Source organism: Calypte anna, chromosome 7 (assembly GCF_003957555.1).
Source record: "Calypte anna isolate BGI_N300 chromosome 7, bCalAnn1_v1.p, whole genome shotgun sequence".
Classification (NCBI taxonomy): domain Eukaryota; kingdom Metazoa; phylum Chordata; class Aves; order Apodiformes; family Trochilidae; genus Calypte; species Calypte anna.
This window is the reverse complement of record NC_044253.1, coordinates 10,708,657-10,727,275: the sequence shown is the minus strand read 5'-3', so window position 1 is coordinate 10,727,275 and position 18,619 is coordinate 10,708,657. Positions and strand designations below refer to the sequence as shown.

Below are 18,619 nucleotides of genomic sequence, written 5' to 3'. Positions count from 1 at the left end.
CCAGACAAACTGTAGGGGACAAGTCACATGTTCATTTCAAGGACGAAGAGCATTTCTGTAGATGCATTTCACCTCACTGTAGACACAAATGCACTGGATTTTCAGCTGCACAGCACCATTTCATAAAGAGAGCATGAGTTCAGAGACTGTAGCAGTCAATTATTCAGATTATTTCAGTCAAGAAAACAGCATTCTGCAGCACCACAACACGAAACCTCAGAGACTTTGAGGCTCCATCATAGCTCAGAAGCTTTGATATAGAGATACTGTCTCTCTGATGTACTTTGATAGGAGACATGAAACTTTGAAATGCATTTTTTTTCAAACTGAGCACCTCCAATAAAACCTTTGAAGTCTGACTTCCAGTGTATGGCTGGTAAAACTGCAGTCACCCACCTTCCTGATCCTCTGCTCCCTTTTACATTGAGGGTATTTCCATCAGTCAACTTTTTCTCCTAAAGCAGCAGTACTGTGTATGATAATTACCCCTGTTCTATACAGTCCCCTCTGGTGAAAATCCTCATGTACTCATAAATAAAGTTTTTATGCTATTTCAAGACATGCCAGACACAGCACACCTGTTTCCATTTTGCTCTCTCCATTTACTTGCTTTGGTATGCCCTTAAGGTACTACACAGGTTCCTTTTTCCTCCCATCCTATCTAAAGGTAAAGTTTCTGACTGCATCCACTTGAAAAGTTTCATCATGTTTCAGTGCTTGGAACACCACACATCCATTTGGCTCTGATTTAATAAGACTGAAAATGGTTTGAATTAAATGGAGAAAGATTCACAACTAAAAGAGCAGACCCCTCTATCAAGCTGTAATTCTTATTGTAAACATGACATTTTTTACTACAACTTTCAGGACAGTGTCATTCTCCTTGTAATTTCCTCAGAGTTTTACAAAACAAAGATCAAGTAAAGAAGTTGGGGGGTCTTGTTTTGGTTTAAGTTTCTTTTTTTTTTTTAGTACTCTCAGTTATCCTCCCTATTTTGTCACAAGGAAAATATATTTTGTCTGAATAAAATATTAACTTTCATACAAAACCCATCTAGTAGGGTTTGATTTTCCAGAATGTGGAATATTAAGAAATCACTCAATTTGACAAAGTAAGTGTTCTCTCTGACAACTTTACCAAACCCTGTACTGTTTTCAAATTAGTTTGAAGTTGTCAGGCCATAGAGGTTTAAGTATTTCACTGTCTGTAAAGACAATAGAAGCATCTGTGGTGGGTCATTAAATACACTGCAAAGCAATTCTCACCTCTGATCTTAACTATATAACTAGAAGTTGTACTAATTTCTTTCTATAACACAACCCCTCTTTCCCTCTGTGTTTCTTATTGCAATAAAAAGCCTGAAATATTAAACATACAGAAGAATAAAATTAGAAATTGTAAACCAGCAATAATATTATACTGGTTTCAATGATCTAAATCCTTAAAGTTCAGCTTAAATAAATATCATGTACCAGCTCCTTAAACAGCATTAGCAATGTAAACAGCATTTAAAAATGCAAGAAGTTCAACTTTATAAAAATTACATCTGCAGGCTGTTAAAGGAGAATCTGCAAGAAATGTCAAACAATACTATTCCTTGTGTACTTCACTGAAATAACAAGAGAGCTACATCTGGAAACAATTACTGGCGCAGGACTTAAATAAAGTATTGTGTTGCTTTTAATGAAGTAAATATTATTAATTAAGTGTTCCATCCAGCTGCTTTGTAAGTCAATTAATTTACCTTCTTGGGAGATGACAATGGACTTTGATGATTTGATGGCTTTGCTGTCTAGAGTCCAGGTGACAGCTGCAGGGGGATCAGAGGAAATCCGACACTGTAAGACCAATTTTTCACCCTCTAGTACTTGAGCATCCTGAAGCTTCTCTGTAAAAGAGGGTGCTGTTTCTTTGCTTGCTGGTGGTTTGCTTGGTGGTGCTTTGATTTCAGCTTTTTTCCCAATTACTCCACCATCCACCACTGCACATCCATGTTCACAGTTTCTGTCGTTCTTCTCTTCTTTTTTCACTGCTGGTTTGGCAACAGGGGCTTGAGAATTGGGGGTGGCATTCTGGGCTTCAGAATTAGTGCGGGCATTTGGTGCTGGGGTGCTGGCACTGCCATTCTCTGCAGGTGGCTTTTTCTTTGAGCCCAGCACAGACCTGAAATCTGTAACAGCTGGTTTAGGTGGTGGTGCCTTTTCTGGCAAGGGGGTTTTTGGGGTGCCTTTCTTGGCCAGCACAGAACGGAAATCCACCTGCTGAGGACCATGAACTTTCCTTTCCTCCTCTGACAAGGTCTTGGGTTTGACCTGCCGCTGCAGGTTTGCTCGGAAGTCCATTTGCTCGGCTGGGATTTCTTTCAGTTCCTCCTCAGAAAAACTTTTGGTACTGACTTTCTTGCCTAAAATGTCACGAAAATCAAGTTGCTCAGCTTCCTGCTGCCTCAGACTCTCCTCTGTGTGTTCCCGAGTTTCCACTCGCCTCTTAAGCACACCTCGGACGTCTTCCTGCTCTTCCTCAACTGCTCTGGTTTCACTGCAGTTCTTTTTGAAGCCACTTGTTCTACCAAATGTTAGTTTACCATGATCTCCACCATCTCTTCGCTCTCCAGAGCTGGCTGATTCCCTCCCACTACGATCCAAAAAAGAAAAGAAAGAGAGAGCCAGGAAAGGGGCTGGTTTAAAAATGTCAGGGAACAATCTCAGAGCAGGAACAAAATGTGTTTATAGAAGGGGAGGTTGATTAGAGGAGCACACTCCATTAGTTTATTGCATCAATGATGACTTCAGGAGCCATATAAGGGCACAAACAAAAAAGATCTCTACTCTGGCTTGGTATGATGTGCTTAGCCTGTATGATGAAAACAATTTGTTGGGTCACATTTGGGGATTAGGTTGAACAGCAGCCAGCCTGGGTCTGCAAGGGCAGGGAATTAACAGAGCAAAAAATAGAACCCACCCATGCAAGTCCCTGGGAAACATACTCACTCTCTGAGCATTTCTGCTCTGGAAGCTGAACTCTCCCGCAGCATCAGAGACACCTGGCAGCTGCATTCTCCAACTTGGTTCCTGAAATATTTAAGTCAAGTCAGAAAAGCAGAGATTTCCTCCTCTAAAACTGTAACTTGCCTGAGCTAAGTGATTGTGTGTTGCACTAAAGCATCTCAAACCCCAAGTAGAATACTCTTCTACACCCAGTATTGTGGTGGCTGATTGAGTGGATTTGCTCCCCTTACGTTTGGATGCAAGCTATCTTAAATAGTTTTTACTGATCTGTTGCTGTCTACACTGGGAAAAAACACACTTCTTGAACGAAAATCAAAGCAATTTCAAGAAAGAAACAGCTGAAAATAAACAAACGAAAGGAAAACAAACACAAAAGCTGGAAAACCAAGGCAGAGGAAGGGGCTATTTTGCAAAGTTTACAATCTTTCCAATTCTGCCTACTGTTTATTTATTCAAACCTAGGCTCTTAACTTTTCTAAAGTTAAGATATTAAAACCAGGGTCTCATTTCCTTCCCTCCTCCCTGGCCCAACCAATCAGCAGAACCCATCTACATGGATTGCTCCAGTCTGTACATGTTTATATTAAAAAACATAAAAGTGTCACCATATATGGTGCTGAGTACTTATTTTTCCTTTTGCAGAGGAATACCACAGATGCCTTCTGAAAAGGGCTCCCATTAAAGAATTCATTTAAAGTAGCTGCCCCCCTCCCCCCTGCCTCCTTCTCTCCTGCAGATATACATCATTCTTCTAGCCCCAAATTGCTTTTCTCCACTTAATAAAGAAGATGCCAAAATCAAAATTTAACTCCTCCAGGGCAGCAGTTGTGTAACTGTTGCCACCACCCCCCAGAACCACTACTAAAATAACCAGACTTTAACTGATTAAAGGCTAGAGGTATTTTTTATTAGTGAAAACCCTTTCATCCTTCCCAGTTTATGTACAAGCTTGTAAATGTACAAGCTCCTAGGTGATTTTTCTTTTTTGAACAAAATGAATTTCTGCTCCTGAAAACTTTTCCTGGACATGGACAAAACACACATGTGTTGGGAGAGGAAGGAAAGAGAGGTGAATTTTCCTAGCTGCATTCTCCTTCAAAAGACTTGCTAGATAAGAACACCTTCCAATCCATTTAGCCCTGCAGTTTAACAGTCAGGCTCAGAATGCCTTTGTTAGTTTACCATAAAGATATGGTATGGCCTGTTTTTAAATAGTGCATGGAAATACATTCCTAAATATGGTTCTGCTTGAGTGAATAAACCATAATTTCACCCATTTGCAACTTGCAATGAAGTCACAATTGGCACAATAACATTAGGTCATTAACACAGATGCAGCACTGAATTATATCTTCATAGCAATGATTAGTGCCATCCCCTTTTCACATGGATTCCCATTTCTTTCTGTTGAATTTTCTAAAAGAAACAGTGGAGCAGCCTAAAATGAAAATCTAGTCTTCAACACAAAGAGGAAATTGGTGGGGTTGATTAATGTAATTGGATTGCAAAGTAAAAGCCCTGCTGGTACGAACAAATTTTAATTTCACCTGAAGACCATCAACTACAAGAATCAATGGAAATGTTTTCAGTGCTTACTGTCCAGCCAGTTAGAATAGATACAGTAGAAGCTGTGACTGAAGGCAATCAGTAAGGTCAGCACTGAAAGTCACAACCAAAACTTCCTTCAATAGGAAGGAGTAGAGAACATCTGAGTACCAAGCAGAAGCTGTCCAAATGGCAGGAAAGGATCCAGGTCAATGCAGAGAGTATTTAACTCTTCACTGGAGACCTGCCACCTCATTTGGAAACAAGAGAAATAGAAAGAAGGAAAGACAAATGGAATTATTAATAGAAAGAATTGAACACCACCCCATTTTGACACTATTGAAACTCATGATTGTTTCCCGTTTCTCAGAAGCTTGTAAGAAAAGTAGACACTGATACTGCTCCAGAACTTTCTCATTCACCACTGCTACAGGGCTATTAGCAGGCTGTTGGTTTATCAGGAAATCCCTCCTCTAAATTTTCTAGAGCACAATTACTCTTCCTTTAGGGCTTAAAACCCAGTCCAAAGCTGACAAAATAGAAGAAGCCATGGAAGGTGAAGTACAGACAATTTACAGCACACAGCAAGTAGAGAGGCACTGAGGCACCACTGCTCAGCCTCTGTCATGACTGGATGGCAAAAATATTTGCCCACAAGAATTGTGTCACCAGTGGGAGAGGTTAAAGTAACAGAGACAGCACCATCCCAGGAGAGGGATCCAGGGATACTGAATGTGACCCTGAATAATATAACAGCATTTCTCCAGGCCCCGTTTTGCAATGCATCTTTCTTTCTGCAGATTTTTCATATATGTAAAGAGGCAAATAAGAAAGGAAAAGTAAACTTCTCTAAACTAAGCTTGCTTTCTTTTTTTTTTTTTTTTTTTTTTTTTTTTTTTTCGCTGGGCTTGGAAAATAGAGGAGGGAGTAAGTTTTGTTCTTTCTATTTTTAAAACCTTGGGAAACACTTACAGATTATGGCAACAGTGGGACACAGAAGTACCTAGATGGAAAAATTATCCACAAAGTAGTTTTTTATTCTTAATTATGATTTCTGATTCAAGTGAATAGCTGAAAACTGCACCAGCCTTCAGTCTGTGTGTGGTTCATCATATCTTTGTACAAAACTCCAGCTTTCTCAGAGCAAGTTCTGCTTCCAGTGAAGTCAAACTGAGCTTTGTTACTGATTTTAGGAGCACAGAGAACATAACTTTGTCTTCTGAATAAAGCTGGAGAGTCTAAAACAGTGAACTTAATAACATTGACCCACCTTGGAGATCACAACATGGAAAAACAGAAACAAGCCAAGAAAAATTAAAGGCTGGATGGTTTAGATGCTAAATTCAATCACGAATAATTCTGGAAACTTTGTAAATATTTTTACATTTACACAATTTCAGAATCTAGGCAAGGCAAGATACACAGGGGCAGTTAGAAAAGATAGAGCTTTGCAGTACACAAGCACTTGAAGTCTTTCATGTCCCTCCTGTTTTGAATCTTGGCAATAACAATATTATTTCTGCAACTTGAAGCTCTCTGTATTGGCATTTTATCAGCAAAATCCTAGACAAAGACCAACCTTAATGGCTCTGTAATTGTGGAATTGTAATGGGCATGGATAAAACCTATGCTTTGTAGCTATCCTGTACGGAAGAGTCTGGAAGTTTTGACTTTTGCAGGATTGCTCTGCAGAATACCCACACACAGGATTTATCTTTAAAATGTCAAGGAATAATAATAATAAAAAAACCCCCACCAAAACCAAATAAACGCCCAGCTGCAAAGCCTGAGGCTATTTTAAAAATAGCTCTCTGTCCTATTGTAGGATCAGTTTTCCCTGGAATGGCTTTTATGTTCAAAATATCTTGAAATACTAGTTTCTTGGAAGAATCTACTCAAATATTTTCACTGAACCTTAGATGAGACTTATTGTCTGTGTGTCCCTAGGAAGCACTCTCTGGAGGAAGAGCAAAAAAGAACTGTTAATTACACTGAAAATTCCTACTCATCTACCAAGTGTGAAACAAGGACTGCAGAGAAAATTACATTTTTGAAAAATGAACTGAAAGGGCCAAAGAAGTTGATCCATAGCTGTAGCTGGTGCTTCTGTATAGGTAACTGCAAAGCCTCAAGTGAGGTTCTGCAATTTGAGTTAGTTAAATACGGAGAAAGTCCAGACTCCATGAAGCTTTAACCCCAAAGAAAGCAACTAATCTACTGGATCACAACTTTAGCTGACATAAAGCAGAGCAGCTCTGCTGGCTTCAAAGAGGATGGACTGATTTACCTCACTTGAGGGCTTGGCCAAAAGCTTTTTATACCTCAAACACCAATCATCTTATTTGCATTTTACAGCATTGAGTGAGAGAATGGAACAGGAAGGGGTCATGGGTTTTTTCCCTAAAAACAATGTATTGATAACCAAAAAGAAGGTTTGCAAACGGTGTTTTCAGAACTGTATTTACTGTTTGGTATAATGGAAAGTAATTTTGCAAGTGCTTTTTATATGAACTGAGTTGCAAAGTATTCAAGTTACCACTCATTTATAAGATGAACGTTTACCTCTGATTTTAAGCAGATTATCAAAATCTCTAAATAAGATTAATCAGTAGTAACCAAACTTCTATGGCAGATGGAGAGGGGGAGAAGAGATATACTCGGAGATATACAAGGGTGAACAAAGCAGATCATTTGTTTAAGGAATTGAAGGAGAATTTCTGAAGTCTCTCATGTTGACTTTGCTGTTATAAAGACAAAGGTTTTGCTCAACACAGTATCCACCCAGTGTTTCCAATTTTTTTGGTTACCTCTTCATTTATAGTGTACACGCTGACTGAAAAAAACATGCAAAAGTAATAATGGGATAAAAGAATACCAGTGCTTGCATTACTGGAAGAATGCAAAGGACAAGAGAAGAAAATTATGCCTGTGATTTTCTCAGCAATTCTCAGTGTTTCTCAGACTGTAAAATGTTCAAATTTAAATAGATGCACTGCAGTAGTGAATCTGTTGTTCTTTTTACATTTATGCAATGCCATTCCTTGAGGCCTAAGCAGTAACAGGCTCAATGGAACATTATTAGGAAAATTAAAATGAAGAATGCAAGTGTAGAGGAATTAGAGTATGTATAGGTTTAAAATAAGGACCAAGAGAGGCTACAATGACTACACTTATAAAAAGTCAGACTTTGTAGTCTGCTGTATAGTGAAAGGTGAAGCAAACATGTTCCAAGTAATGCTGAAGGAAGGAAAGACAGAAAGCCAGCCAGCAGTCACTGATGCATCACACTGGGCTACACACTTAAAAGGAGAAAGAAGTGGGAAGAGAGAAATAGATCTTTTTTTCAAACCCAAATTCTTATGACCAGTTTTAATTTGTGAGTAGCCAACACAAAATTAGAATTGTGGTGGTATTAGAACAGAATTTAGAGCTTAAGAATAATGGAAAATAAAATTGGAAAATAATTAACAGTGGTAGAAAATCATGCCCAGACAAAATTAAGGGAGCTGGAGAAGGAACAATTCCCTAAATGCAGCAATGCAACATGCTTCTAAAATTAATACAGGAAAACAAGCTGCACATTTTATTTGAAAAGAAAATGATCACGTTTTAAAATAGCCCTCTGTCAACTTCTCTATAAACTCTTCAGTGAACTGACTTGTCGTTTCTCAGTTATTCCACATTTTTAATGCACTTTGTAGGAGTTTTTGAGAGAAAGATACTGAATGCAATTCTCAGTCTCTCAGGTACTGTTATGACTCTTTTTGAATGTATAAACAATTCTCAATCAAGTATTCAAGACAAATGTAGGCAGTTCAAAAGCTACTTAGACAAGATTATTTGCTGCTGAAAATTATGTTAGCTCTATTGTAAACTTGAAGTTATACAGCTCACATTCTGCTCCTTGGATATTACTGAGGCAGTTACTTTTCATTTATTCACAGCATATAAGTAATTGCTTAAAAGCTTTCTGTTCCAAACAGTAACCCAAATTTTACAAATAAAAGCAGAGCAAAAAGAAGTACCAGCATTCCCCTTCCTCTAAGTTCAGCATTGGTTTTTGTTTTGTTTTATGGACTAAAAATCCAACACGAATTCACTGATTTTTGTGGGATCCCTAGCTATTTCTCCAGTAAAAGGATTAGGCAGTAACTGAAAACACCATGTAATCAGCTGTGTTGTTTTCTAGCTACAGCTTTACTTCTCCATCCCTCCCAATTCTTCTCCTCCTCTGATTTTCTGAAATACTTTATTATTTAAGTGTACAGTCTATGTTCTACAGTCATGATACTCTTAGACTTCCACTTGGACAAATATCTTCAGTGATGAATTTGGCCTGGGTAATCACCAATCACACCTGACCTCTATGGTCAGCTTGATCAAGTCAGCCACAAGAAAGTCTTCCACAAAACTTGCTTGACTCTCCTTTGTTCTTCATGCTTGTTTTCCTTCCATCCCTGAAGTTTTGCTGAAGTATATCATTCTCCTTCAGTGAAACCAACCAGCATATCATAAGAGAAGATGCCCATGTCCAGGGCACACAAACCACAGTGTGGAAATGTACCAGTAGAAGGCAGCAATTCTCACAGTTTCTCATGCAGAGGGTAGTGAGCTCGATGCAACTGAACTGGCATTTTAAATCCTGTCAGAGGCACTGAGTGTTGTAAACACCAGTGATCCACACAGAGAATGAAGTTAGGTACAAGGATGTATGTAGACATGACCTACAAAAATCAGTGTGATGGATGCTCTGGATGACCTGGGCTGATTGCAAACAAACCAATTGTTCTAAAGGGAGTCAGTTCACAATTAATTGCAAAGTAAAAAGAGTGTAAATTTACTGAAGAGCTTATTTGCAAAAACTTCATGGTGTATGTAGCTCCATCTACATAAATCACAGAATCAAAGACTCATAGGATGCCAGGTTGGAAGGGACCTGAAGGATCATCTGGTCCAGTATTTCTAGGTAGCACCATGGTTTTGATGAGATGGCCCAGTACCTTGTCAAATCGAGTCTTACAAGTGTCCAGTGCTGGGCAATCCAGCATTTCCCTTGGGAAATTATTCCTGTGACTGACTTCAAAGTGAAAATTTATCTTCTGATGTCTCATCAGGATTTCCCCAGGAATAACTTGTCTCCATTACCCCTTGTCTTTTCCATATGACTTCTTGTAAAACAAGGAGTCTCCATCTTCTTGGTAGACACCCTTTAAGTACTGGAACATGCCAATAAGGTCTCCCTAAACCTTCTTTTCTGTAGACTGAACACATCCAGTTCTCTCAGCCTATCTTCTTGAAGCAGGCTTCCCAGACCTTTAATCATCTTTGTGGCTCTTCCCTGGAAGCCTGTATGCATCATTTCTGATGCAAGGACTAGAACTGAACACAGTATTCCAGATGTGGCCTGGAATGCATTAGTAATAGGACTTGAAATTAAGAGTAGAAAAACTCCATTATAGGAAATATTGATATACAGCAGCTATGATTTTCTAAACCACTCTTTTCTGGTGAAAAAATGAATGTCTTGTTCACTTGAAATACTAAAATATGATAAAGTTAGTTTTTGGCTGCCTGTGATATTCTATATGGCAACATACCTTAGAGCTAGATATCTACAGAGTCACATGGCCATAATTTGGGCAACACTGCTTGGAAAATAAACTATGATTATAAAAAAGTTAAACTCATTGTTTAGAGGCCCAAAGGGTTAAGTTTATTATCCCTCAGAAATATTTTCTTCTTTCAGACCATACTGGTTTGTATAAATAGGAGGGAAATCTTCTCTTCTTCAGGCAGGCATTTCAACTTGAGAGTAAACATTACTTATTGTTCCAAGGGAACAAACTTTTCATTTGGCAAACATACCTGAGCTGAATTTCGTATTGACCTGCGTGACGAGACTGCACATTCCTCAAGATCAGTGTGAAGATGTCTTCATTTTGCAGGATTTCACATGCTGTTCCTGGCATTATTTCTTGCCCATCTTTAAACCAGTGAACAGTGGGGAAAGGATCTCCAGCAATGGCACAGGATATAAGGACATTTTGCCCAGGAGCTGCTGTCACTGATCTGGGTTTGCTAATGAACCAGGGCTGGATGCCATCCTGAGGTTCTGCAATTTACACACACAGTTCACAAATCAGGAGAAAATGCCAAACTTGAATGTAACTAATAAGTTAATTAATTTCAGGGAAAGGAATCACAGACAAGCAAAGTTTTTTTGAAGATGCATGGTGTAAATTCTTAATCAGAGAGTAAGTCAGGCTTTAATTTTAGAAGTAACTTGTGTGAGTACTAAAATTAATAATTTGCTTGACATTTTAGTGGCTCAATCCAGGCTTATATTAGAACAAAACAAAGGAGCTTTAAAGATGCCCTAAAAGGAATCTTGAAGATCTGTCCTAAGAGAATAAGGCTAGGAATAACTTTAAGGACAAGCAACAGTACTACGACTGCTGTGCAGTTGAGAGCTTGTGTAATAAATCATCATTAACAATAATATTAAATTGCATTTAATGTAGAAGACTGACCCTGAGACTAGATCTCAGGGGAGCTTAGAGAACAGAGGAAGGCCTGAATTCAGACCAGACAGTGACAACAGACAACAGACCCACCCCTGGAAGCACAGCACTCTGAAATCCTGGGCTAACAATCTTCTTACATTAAAAATAGTAAAGGTTTTCCACTGATTTCCAATAATTCTCAGTAATGACTACTGGTAAATGTTGGCATAAAGTAAGATCAGATGAAGTCCCTGTCATGAAGGTAGTAAATACCCAAACACAGGAAGTTTGTAGGTCCTTCAATGTTTACGCTGTGATTTACATCGTATGTGGAGATTGAGTCATTTTTTTTTTGCTGCTAGTTCTCAAATTACAGAAATCATGTGTTCTTCACCTGCTGCCATTATAATGCTAATATTAAAGCCAAGATACTTGGCTCCTAGACAGCCTTTCCAAATAGTCAAAGCTTTAATTAGAAAGAAAAACATCATTAAATGGTTTACATTAAGTCCATAGCTAAGTAAGCCTTATAGTTATAACTTGAAGCTGCATTTAACAGAGTTTTCAACTGTCCCTAGGAACAGGACTCGGGAATGCATATTTGAAATAGTAACATAATGTTCCAGAGTGCAAAAGATTTTTTTAAAGTTGCTTCTGCTCAATATCCTTTTTAATCCAGATGCAGAGACTGAGAACTCCTAGCATCCGTCACAACAGACTGTATAAACACTGATGTGCTTTAAATAGACACCCCCCTGCACATTAGAATTATTTTCTTTGAGCATTTCCTAAGGGGGAGAAGAACTTTATACCTTGTACTGTCAACGTAGCCTGGGTTTGAGTTTCTCCGAATTCATTCCAGGCTTCACAGGTGTATTTTCCTGTGTCTTCAGGAAATACTTCCTGAATGTACAGGCTGTACTCATTGCCTTTCTTCTCAAAGTGGAAATCTTCTGTCTCCTGGATTTCTTTCCCATTGTGAAGCCAGATAATTTCAGGAGGTGGGTTAGCTGAGAAATAGGAATCAAGAAAAATCAGAGACACACATAAAACCCCTCTGTATCTTGCTTAAAAAAAAAATGAACAAGGTTGTTTGTTTTCTGCCATGTGATTCTGCAGTTGCATCTACAAAACATTCATGAATTTCATTAACTCTGTGGATGCTTTGTAATATGGAAAGTTCTAAGCCTGCCTTATTAGGGCTAAAATACAAATGTATAAAGGAAGCTTATACAAAATACAGAGGGAGAATGAGTTTTAGATCCCAAAAAGATGGTTACCAAGGGTTTGATAAGCCTGGTTATCAAAGTCTGTACCAGGACTACTCTTTTCTGCAGAACTAATCTTATCATAATTAACAGGAATTCAGTCTTGTTTGGATCACAACAAAACCTATTCCCAGTCCTCTGACACTTAGTTTATTTAAAAATTAAGACACAATAATAACAGTATTATTGTTATTATCGTCATCATTATTATTCTAATAAAGAAATCTGATCTTCCACTCAGATCTTCAGATTAGAAAAACTTAGCTTTTACTTTAAAAAAAAATTATTCTTTTAAATATTATTTGCAAACGCAAAGACACCTGTTAAAACAAAAGGACAGTGGAAAAAAGCACATACTTAGGAGCAGAACTTAGATTTTTTAAATAATTATGTCCTATAGCTACACACCTGATACCTCCACAGTCATTATCACTTGACTTCCATCCATTACTCTGAGGTCAGTCAGGCCTTTAAGGAAGATGGGTGCAAAAGTCTTGTTTAACTTGGCAGCTTGTGCACTTTCTGCCTTCTTGCTGCTCTTCTTTTCTGTGAAGTTAAGAAGAGACAAATGGGGTCTCCTACTGGAATTTTCATGACAAAATTTAACTGACCTAAGTGGTCTTGTTTCAGTTCTCTGAAGGCAAACATCACTGAAACAACCCATATAGCTGTTTTGCCTTGCCAGAAACAGAAAGGCAAGAAATGGGAACTGTCCTTCCTCCAGAGATCCTCTTCATTTACCATTAACAGATATCACAGAGTGTTACACAGAAATTTACACTCATTAAAAACTTGAGGTTCAAAAAAAAAAACAAAAAAACTCAACCCAATAACTTGTAATCAACAATTCACTGCCTTTAATCACTGCTGAATTCATATATAAATATTACATCATGACTGGTGAGTTTAAAATGGAAACTCACAAGAATACAGGATATGCAGCTTGGTATGAAACTACCAGCTATTTAGATTGTTAGATGGTCAATATCAAATGGGTGCAAGTTCAACAAATTCCTCTCATGCATTACATTTAACCAACTGATAGATGGTTAGGAAAAAAAAACCCAAACCACAAACAAACAGCTTGAAGTTAAACAAAACAAAACCAGACAAAAAATCCCCTGAGGTTAACAACATATATCAAAAAACCAAACTGTTGGATTAGGACTTTTTCTTTTTTTGTTTGAGGCTGTTCAATCAAATGATGGCTGCTAGTGATGGCTGCTGGAGTTACATTAATCACTCTTAAAAATAAAATCCACAGTGGTCTCCTCTGTCTTTTACTCAGAGGCTATTAAGTAAGGTCATTTAACTTCAACCTATACACTACAGTAGATATACTAGACCAGGAAAGATATTTGTGCCCTAAAACCTGAGCAAAGACAGGTCTGAAGCCAAAGTAGTGATCATGACCAAATAAAAGAAGTCATAAATATTTATTGGTCACTTGGATACACACTTTGTTTAGCCCTGAGTTCAGACCACTTACGTCTTGCCTTTAAAATGCCAACCCCACTTTTTGTCTATACAGGAAAATAACTTTATTCTGCTTATTCCCACCTTCAGAATTTTCAAAGGTATATCAAGATCATCGAAAACAATCTTACAGCAACACAAAGTGGTAGGCTGGAAAAAAAAATCACCACTCAGAAAAGGATGGTGATCAGAAAAACTGAAAGCACCCCACTGAGCAAGTACATTGAACCTCCTGAAGGTAAAAAGTTCAGCTTGTCCCAGGGTTATTTGAGCTCAATGCAAATTTGGAAGCTGCTTGGAGAGGAAGATTTTCCTCTTTTCCTACTAAACTTTTTCTAGCCAAAATCTTGTCTCACTGGCTTATGTTGTCAGTCTTTTCTTGGCACTGAGCAGTGAGACATTGATGCATGTGAGAATGGAAATACAGAACCTGAGACCCACTCAGCTCTGTGTTACAGAATTAGGACTCTGAAATGCCTGGTGCAGCATCAGGCCACATGGATCAGTCTTTGGGAATCCTATAGTACCTGCTTGTAAGTGGCTAATGCTGTAGAGTAAGTGGCCATGGAGAATATATTCTACAGTAATATTGTAAATCCTTTTTGGTTTTTATTTATTACCTAGCGCCATGTAGTGACTCATTTAACATTTCACAATTTTACCATGAGATAACAGCACTGTACATTTTCAAAGCTCATTTTAATATAAGGGCTCCTTCAATTTTATCCTTTACAGCTTATTTGGAAAAATGACCATCATTTTGATTTTGGTGCTTGAGAAAAGAAGGGACACTGTTTATTCAAGATTAAGCAAGTAAACCCAGTTCCCGTTTATCGTGAAAAGACACTGTGTGATTCTATTTCCTTTTGAAAATGCTTGTCTAATTATTTTGCCAAGAAAGCAGTGCAAGGAAGACCATACACAAAAGAGAACAGGCACTGTTTGCAAAAAGGTACCTTAAGAAAGTGTTTGTATTCCCTGGCTGCAGCTAGGTACTAGCTAGTCTCATACATCAGGAGCAAAATTCATGACTTGGACCAGGAAATAAGAGAAAGAGGAAACAAATATGCAAGCTGCTCACAGAACAGGCCAGTGTCAGGACTTGTTTTCCCTCCTCCAAAACCCCTTTCATCACACAAAGTCTGCTGGAGTTCAAAATTCATTGGCACTTTAGCAACAGTCTGCTTCAGGACCCAAAGCAGGGAGAAAGGAGAAAAAGAAGAAAGCACAGGGACAGCTCTCAGCTCAGATTCTGCAAGCTGCTGTGCTTCTGGGTGAAACAACCTCTTTTGTAACACTGCAGGGTAATTTTGCTGCTGAAATTAAAGATAATAAAAATATGGCACATCTGGCACCAGAAAGGAAATCTGGAAAATAAGGAAGATTTTCTCTGACATTAGCATAGGGGCACGACTTTCTTACATATCTATGCATCCTCAAGCTTAATGAACTGGATGTGTAAAAGAGCTGATGTGGTATCTTCCTGTTATGTTAATGAACTCTCATCTCCAGGAGTCTTTAATATCTTCCTCAAAACTCTTATTATTTCAAAGTAGGGATAAGTGAACCTCTAAGAATTAAAAGATGACATAGAAGAGTTAACATATGACACAGGTTAACAACACAGCCACAATGACTCCGAAGTTCTAACTCTGGCAGTTAATTTTCTCCTTCGCTTTCCTTTCCCCAGTGAGTTTCTGCAGCTGCAGTCAGTTCTCCACCAGGTAGATCATGTCTTAGCAATTCATGAGGAAAATTAGAAAGCATAGTGAGGGCCTGATAATCACAGGTACATTTCAATAATTTGTTTTCAGGCCATATAACTAGGTTATTTTACAGCAGTTCACAGAAACCGCCAATTTTTTAACCATGGGTGTTGGTTTTATGCAGATGAAGTAATGTAATACCATATAGAAGATGCTATAATTTTCTCAAAGACTGCTTATAGAGCACTGAATTCTCAAAGGTCCTTATAAAATTATGAGGTTAAGAAGTTTAACAACTTGTGTCAGAGCTCTGGTCTGGCATAATGCATAAGCCCAGCTGAGGCATTCTCTGTCTTCCCTTCATTCCCTTCATTCCTTCATTCCCTTCATTCCAGGTTTCTGATAAGGCTTTACCCAGATTGATACCTCTAGAAGGCCACACAATGCTACCGTTTACATAGTTCTTGTGATTTTTGCCTTTCACAGACTTTAATATGCATGAATGTTCCTGTGTTTGTGTAATCAGTAGTAAGTCAATCAGTCTACACCTGTTCATCCTGTTTATAAACATATTTATCTATTAACCTCTATTAATAGAAATTTAAGGTTATCTATTATTTGACTTTTCTCAATGCTGGATTTATAGAATCCCTACATAAATTTAATCTCCATATATCCACACACTGGAAATTAATGAAGCAGGAGTCTTAATGTTAGCTGTTGGACTAAGCCAAAATACACTTGAATTTTTTAAAACCTAGAGCTCGATAAGAACTTGATTCTTGAACACAACTTTTAAACACTATATTGAGAAGGAAGGGGGAGTTATTGTGTAGAATGTGTACATGTAAAGGTGGAAAATTCTTGATGCATTATACAGTTATTGTACTACAAATCAGTTGTACAGTACATGTAACTTCAAGTATGTAACCACAGAAAAAAAGAGAAAAATCCATGCACTTGTGGAGAAGGTAAAAGCAAATTAGTAACTGCACCATGGCATTTCCAGACTTAGATTTGATGTTGAAACTGGAGTGAAGAAGAAAATCCAGATCAGGAGGCAAACTTAAAGATTTCCAAACACTAGACCTGGGTTTTACCTGGCCTGCAGTCAAAACAATTAACATTTTATGGACATCATTCTAGTAAATTTTCTTCGTTCTTTGTCTACACAGATGTAGTGAAGATTTTTAATTTGAGCTGCAGAATGCTGACATCTCCTGTTGAAATGTCAGGGCTTCAGCATGCTTAACACTGCACAGAATCACAAAATAATTGAGTTTAGAAGGGACCTCTGAGGATCATCTAGCCCAGCCCCTGGCTGAAGCTGGGTCAGCTACAGCAGGCAGACACTTTCAGTGCAACTCAGCCACACCAGCTTAGAGTTACAACTGGTTGCAAGTTCACACCTTGTGAAGAATAGAGAGTTTGCTGCCTTACATTCAGAAGTCTGCAAACAACTTGGAGTGTTTAGTCTTAAAAGAGATTTAGTTATACTGGAGGAATCTGTTTGCCAGAATCATGTGGTTAACTGCCAAATAATGCCTCGTCTGAGCCCCAGGAAAGCACAGCCTCAGCAACATTTACCTTTTATGGTGTTTAAATATCAGTTTGGCCCAGAGGCCAATAAGTCAACTGAGCTGAGCAGAATGCTTAACTCAGAAAGTTCTCTGTGTGAGCAAGCTCAGAAAGAGAAGCAGTAGATTCCATTAAAAGCTCTCAAAGCAAGGCTCAGATACACAAAGAAATCTTGACCTTGAAAAGAGTTTCACCTTTCTAAATATTTTCAGTGTAAATAAATCCAGCTGTTACCAGGTCTCTTGTTAACAATGCTACCAGTTTTAAAAAATAACAGATTCTCTACAGCAGAAAATCAATATGAGGACACTCATCTGCCTTTCTTCCTGTGGAGCATTTTTGTGTCTCAGGCCTGAAGTGTTACGGTCAAAATATTTTCTGCAAGTTTTCCAAGAATTCCAAGCTTGATTTATAACGGCACAAAAAAATGAGACCTCTATATTTTTGAGACATGTAGGGACATTTCTGCTTTATTAAAGATCTCAGTTGGTATGCCACTTTGCAAACAGGTCATGAGAACTAGATATTTAACAAGCTAGCAGTGTTCTTTACACATCTACCTCATTTATTTCTGCACTTATACTCTGTTTTTGTAAATGGAAGGCAAGTTTTAAATATTCCCTGGAGATGCCTTCACTGAAGAGCTGGGCAAGCTATAGTCTGGATGTTGTTCCTTGCATTACACAGGAAACTATTAACCCAAAACTGACAATGCCCTAAGCCTATATGAGCCAGGGTGGTTAGGGAGATACAAAAGAGGCCAAGTTCCGCTTTATCCAGTCAGGCAATCTATTTATTTTACTGCAGACTTGTTGTCCAGCCCTATCCTGCAGCTCCATGACTACTCCTTTTTACAAAGTCATTTCTATATGTGGGATGTCACCAGCTCATCAGCATTTTAACCTCTGTTTTATTCTGCAACCCAAAGCATTTGAAAGAGATGGCCTCCCCAGAAATCCCACTGTCAAAAGGTTGGACTACACAACATGACCTGGGAGAAACAGTCAAAATAAAAGACACTGGACCTTTTCAAGAGGAAGGGACCATGCAGTCTCTCTGCCAGACCAATTCAGAGCTGACCAGTTGTTAAAACGTTAAGGGCATTGTCCAAATGCCTCTTAGACACTGATCACCTCTCTAGGAAGCCTGTTCCAGTGTTCTACCATCCTCTAGGCAAACCAACACTTCCAAGTGTCCAGTTCAAACCTCCCTGGGCAGAGCTTTACACCCTTCCCATGTATCCTGTCACTAGATAGCAGGGGTCAGCACCTCCCACTCCACCTCCTCAGAGAAACTCTCCATTAAGAGTTGGGGAGACAGAGATACAGAGAAGCCAGATGAGTTCACAGCTGATCTGCAGTCAGCAGATCCAATTCCTCAGCTACAGTCCCAGTAGAAGTTGTTGAAGCAGAAGTGGTTATTTTTGCCTTCAGAACTGTCTGGTTTATTAATGACTAACTTTGTTTGCAGGTTGTTTATATCAAGTAATTGCTCTTTTGTCATTGCCATGAACAGCAATTCCATGGAAGGCCTG

General features: G+C 38.5%; 1 protein-coding gene across 1 annotated transcript in view; it reads right to left on the bottom strand.

Moving 5' to 3' along the window:
• MYLK (myosin light chain kinase) overlaps nucleotides 1-18,619 on the bottom strand; it is a 193,796-nt gene that overhangs the window by 64,610 nt on the left and 110,567 nt on the right. The window contains exons 13-17 of the mRNA XM_030453933.1: nucleotides 12,734-12,871; nucleotides 11,870-12,067; nucleotides 10,420-10,666; nucleotides 2,992-3,072; nucleotides 1,746-2,635 (exon numbers count right to left, since the gene is read on the bottom strand). Coding sequence (XP_030309793.1) covers nucleotides 1,746-2,635; nucleotides 2,992-3,072; nucleotides 10,420-10,666; nucleotides 11,870-12,067; nucleotides 12,734-12,871 — 1,554 coding nt within the window. The remainder of the gene's footprint in view (nucleotides 1-1,745; nucleotides 2,636-2,991; nucleotides 3,073-10,419; nucleotides 10,667-11,869; nucleotides 12,068-12,733; nucleotides 12,872-18,619) is intronic.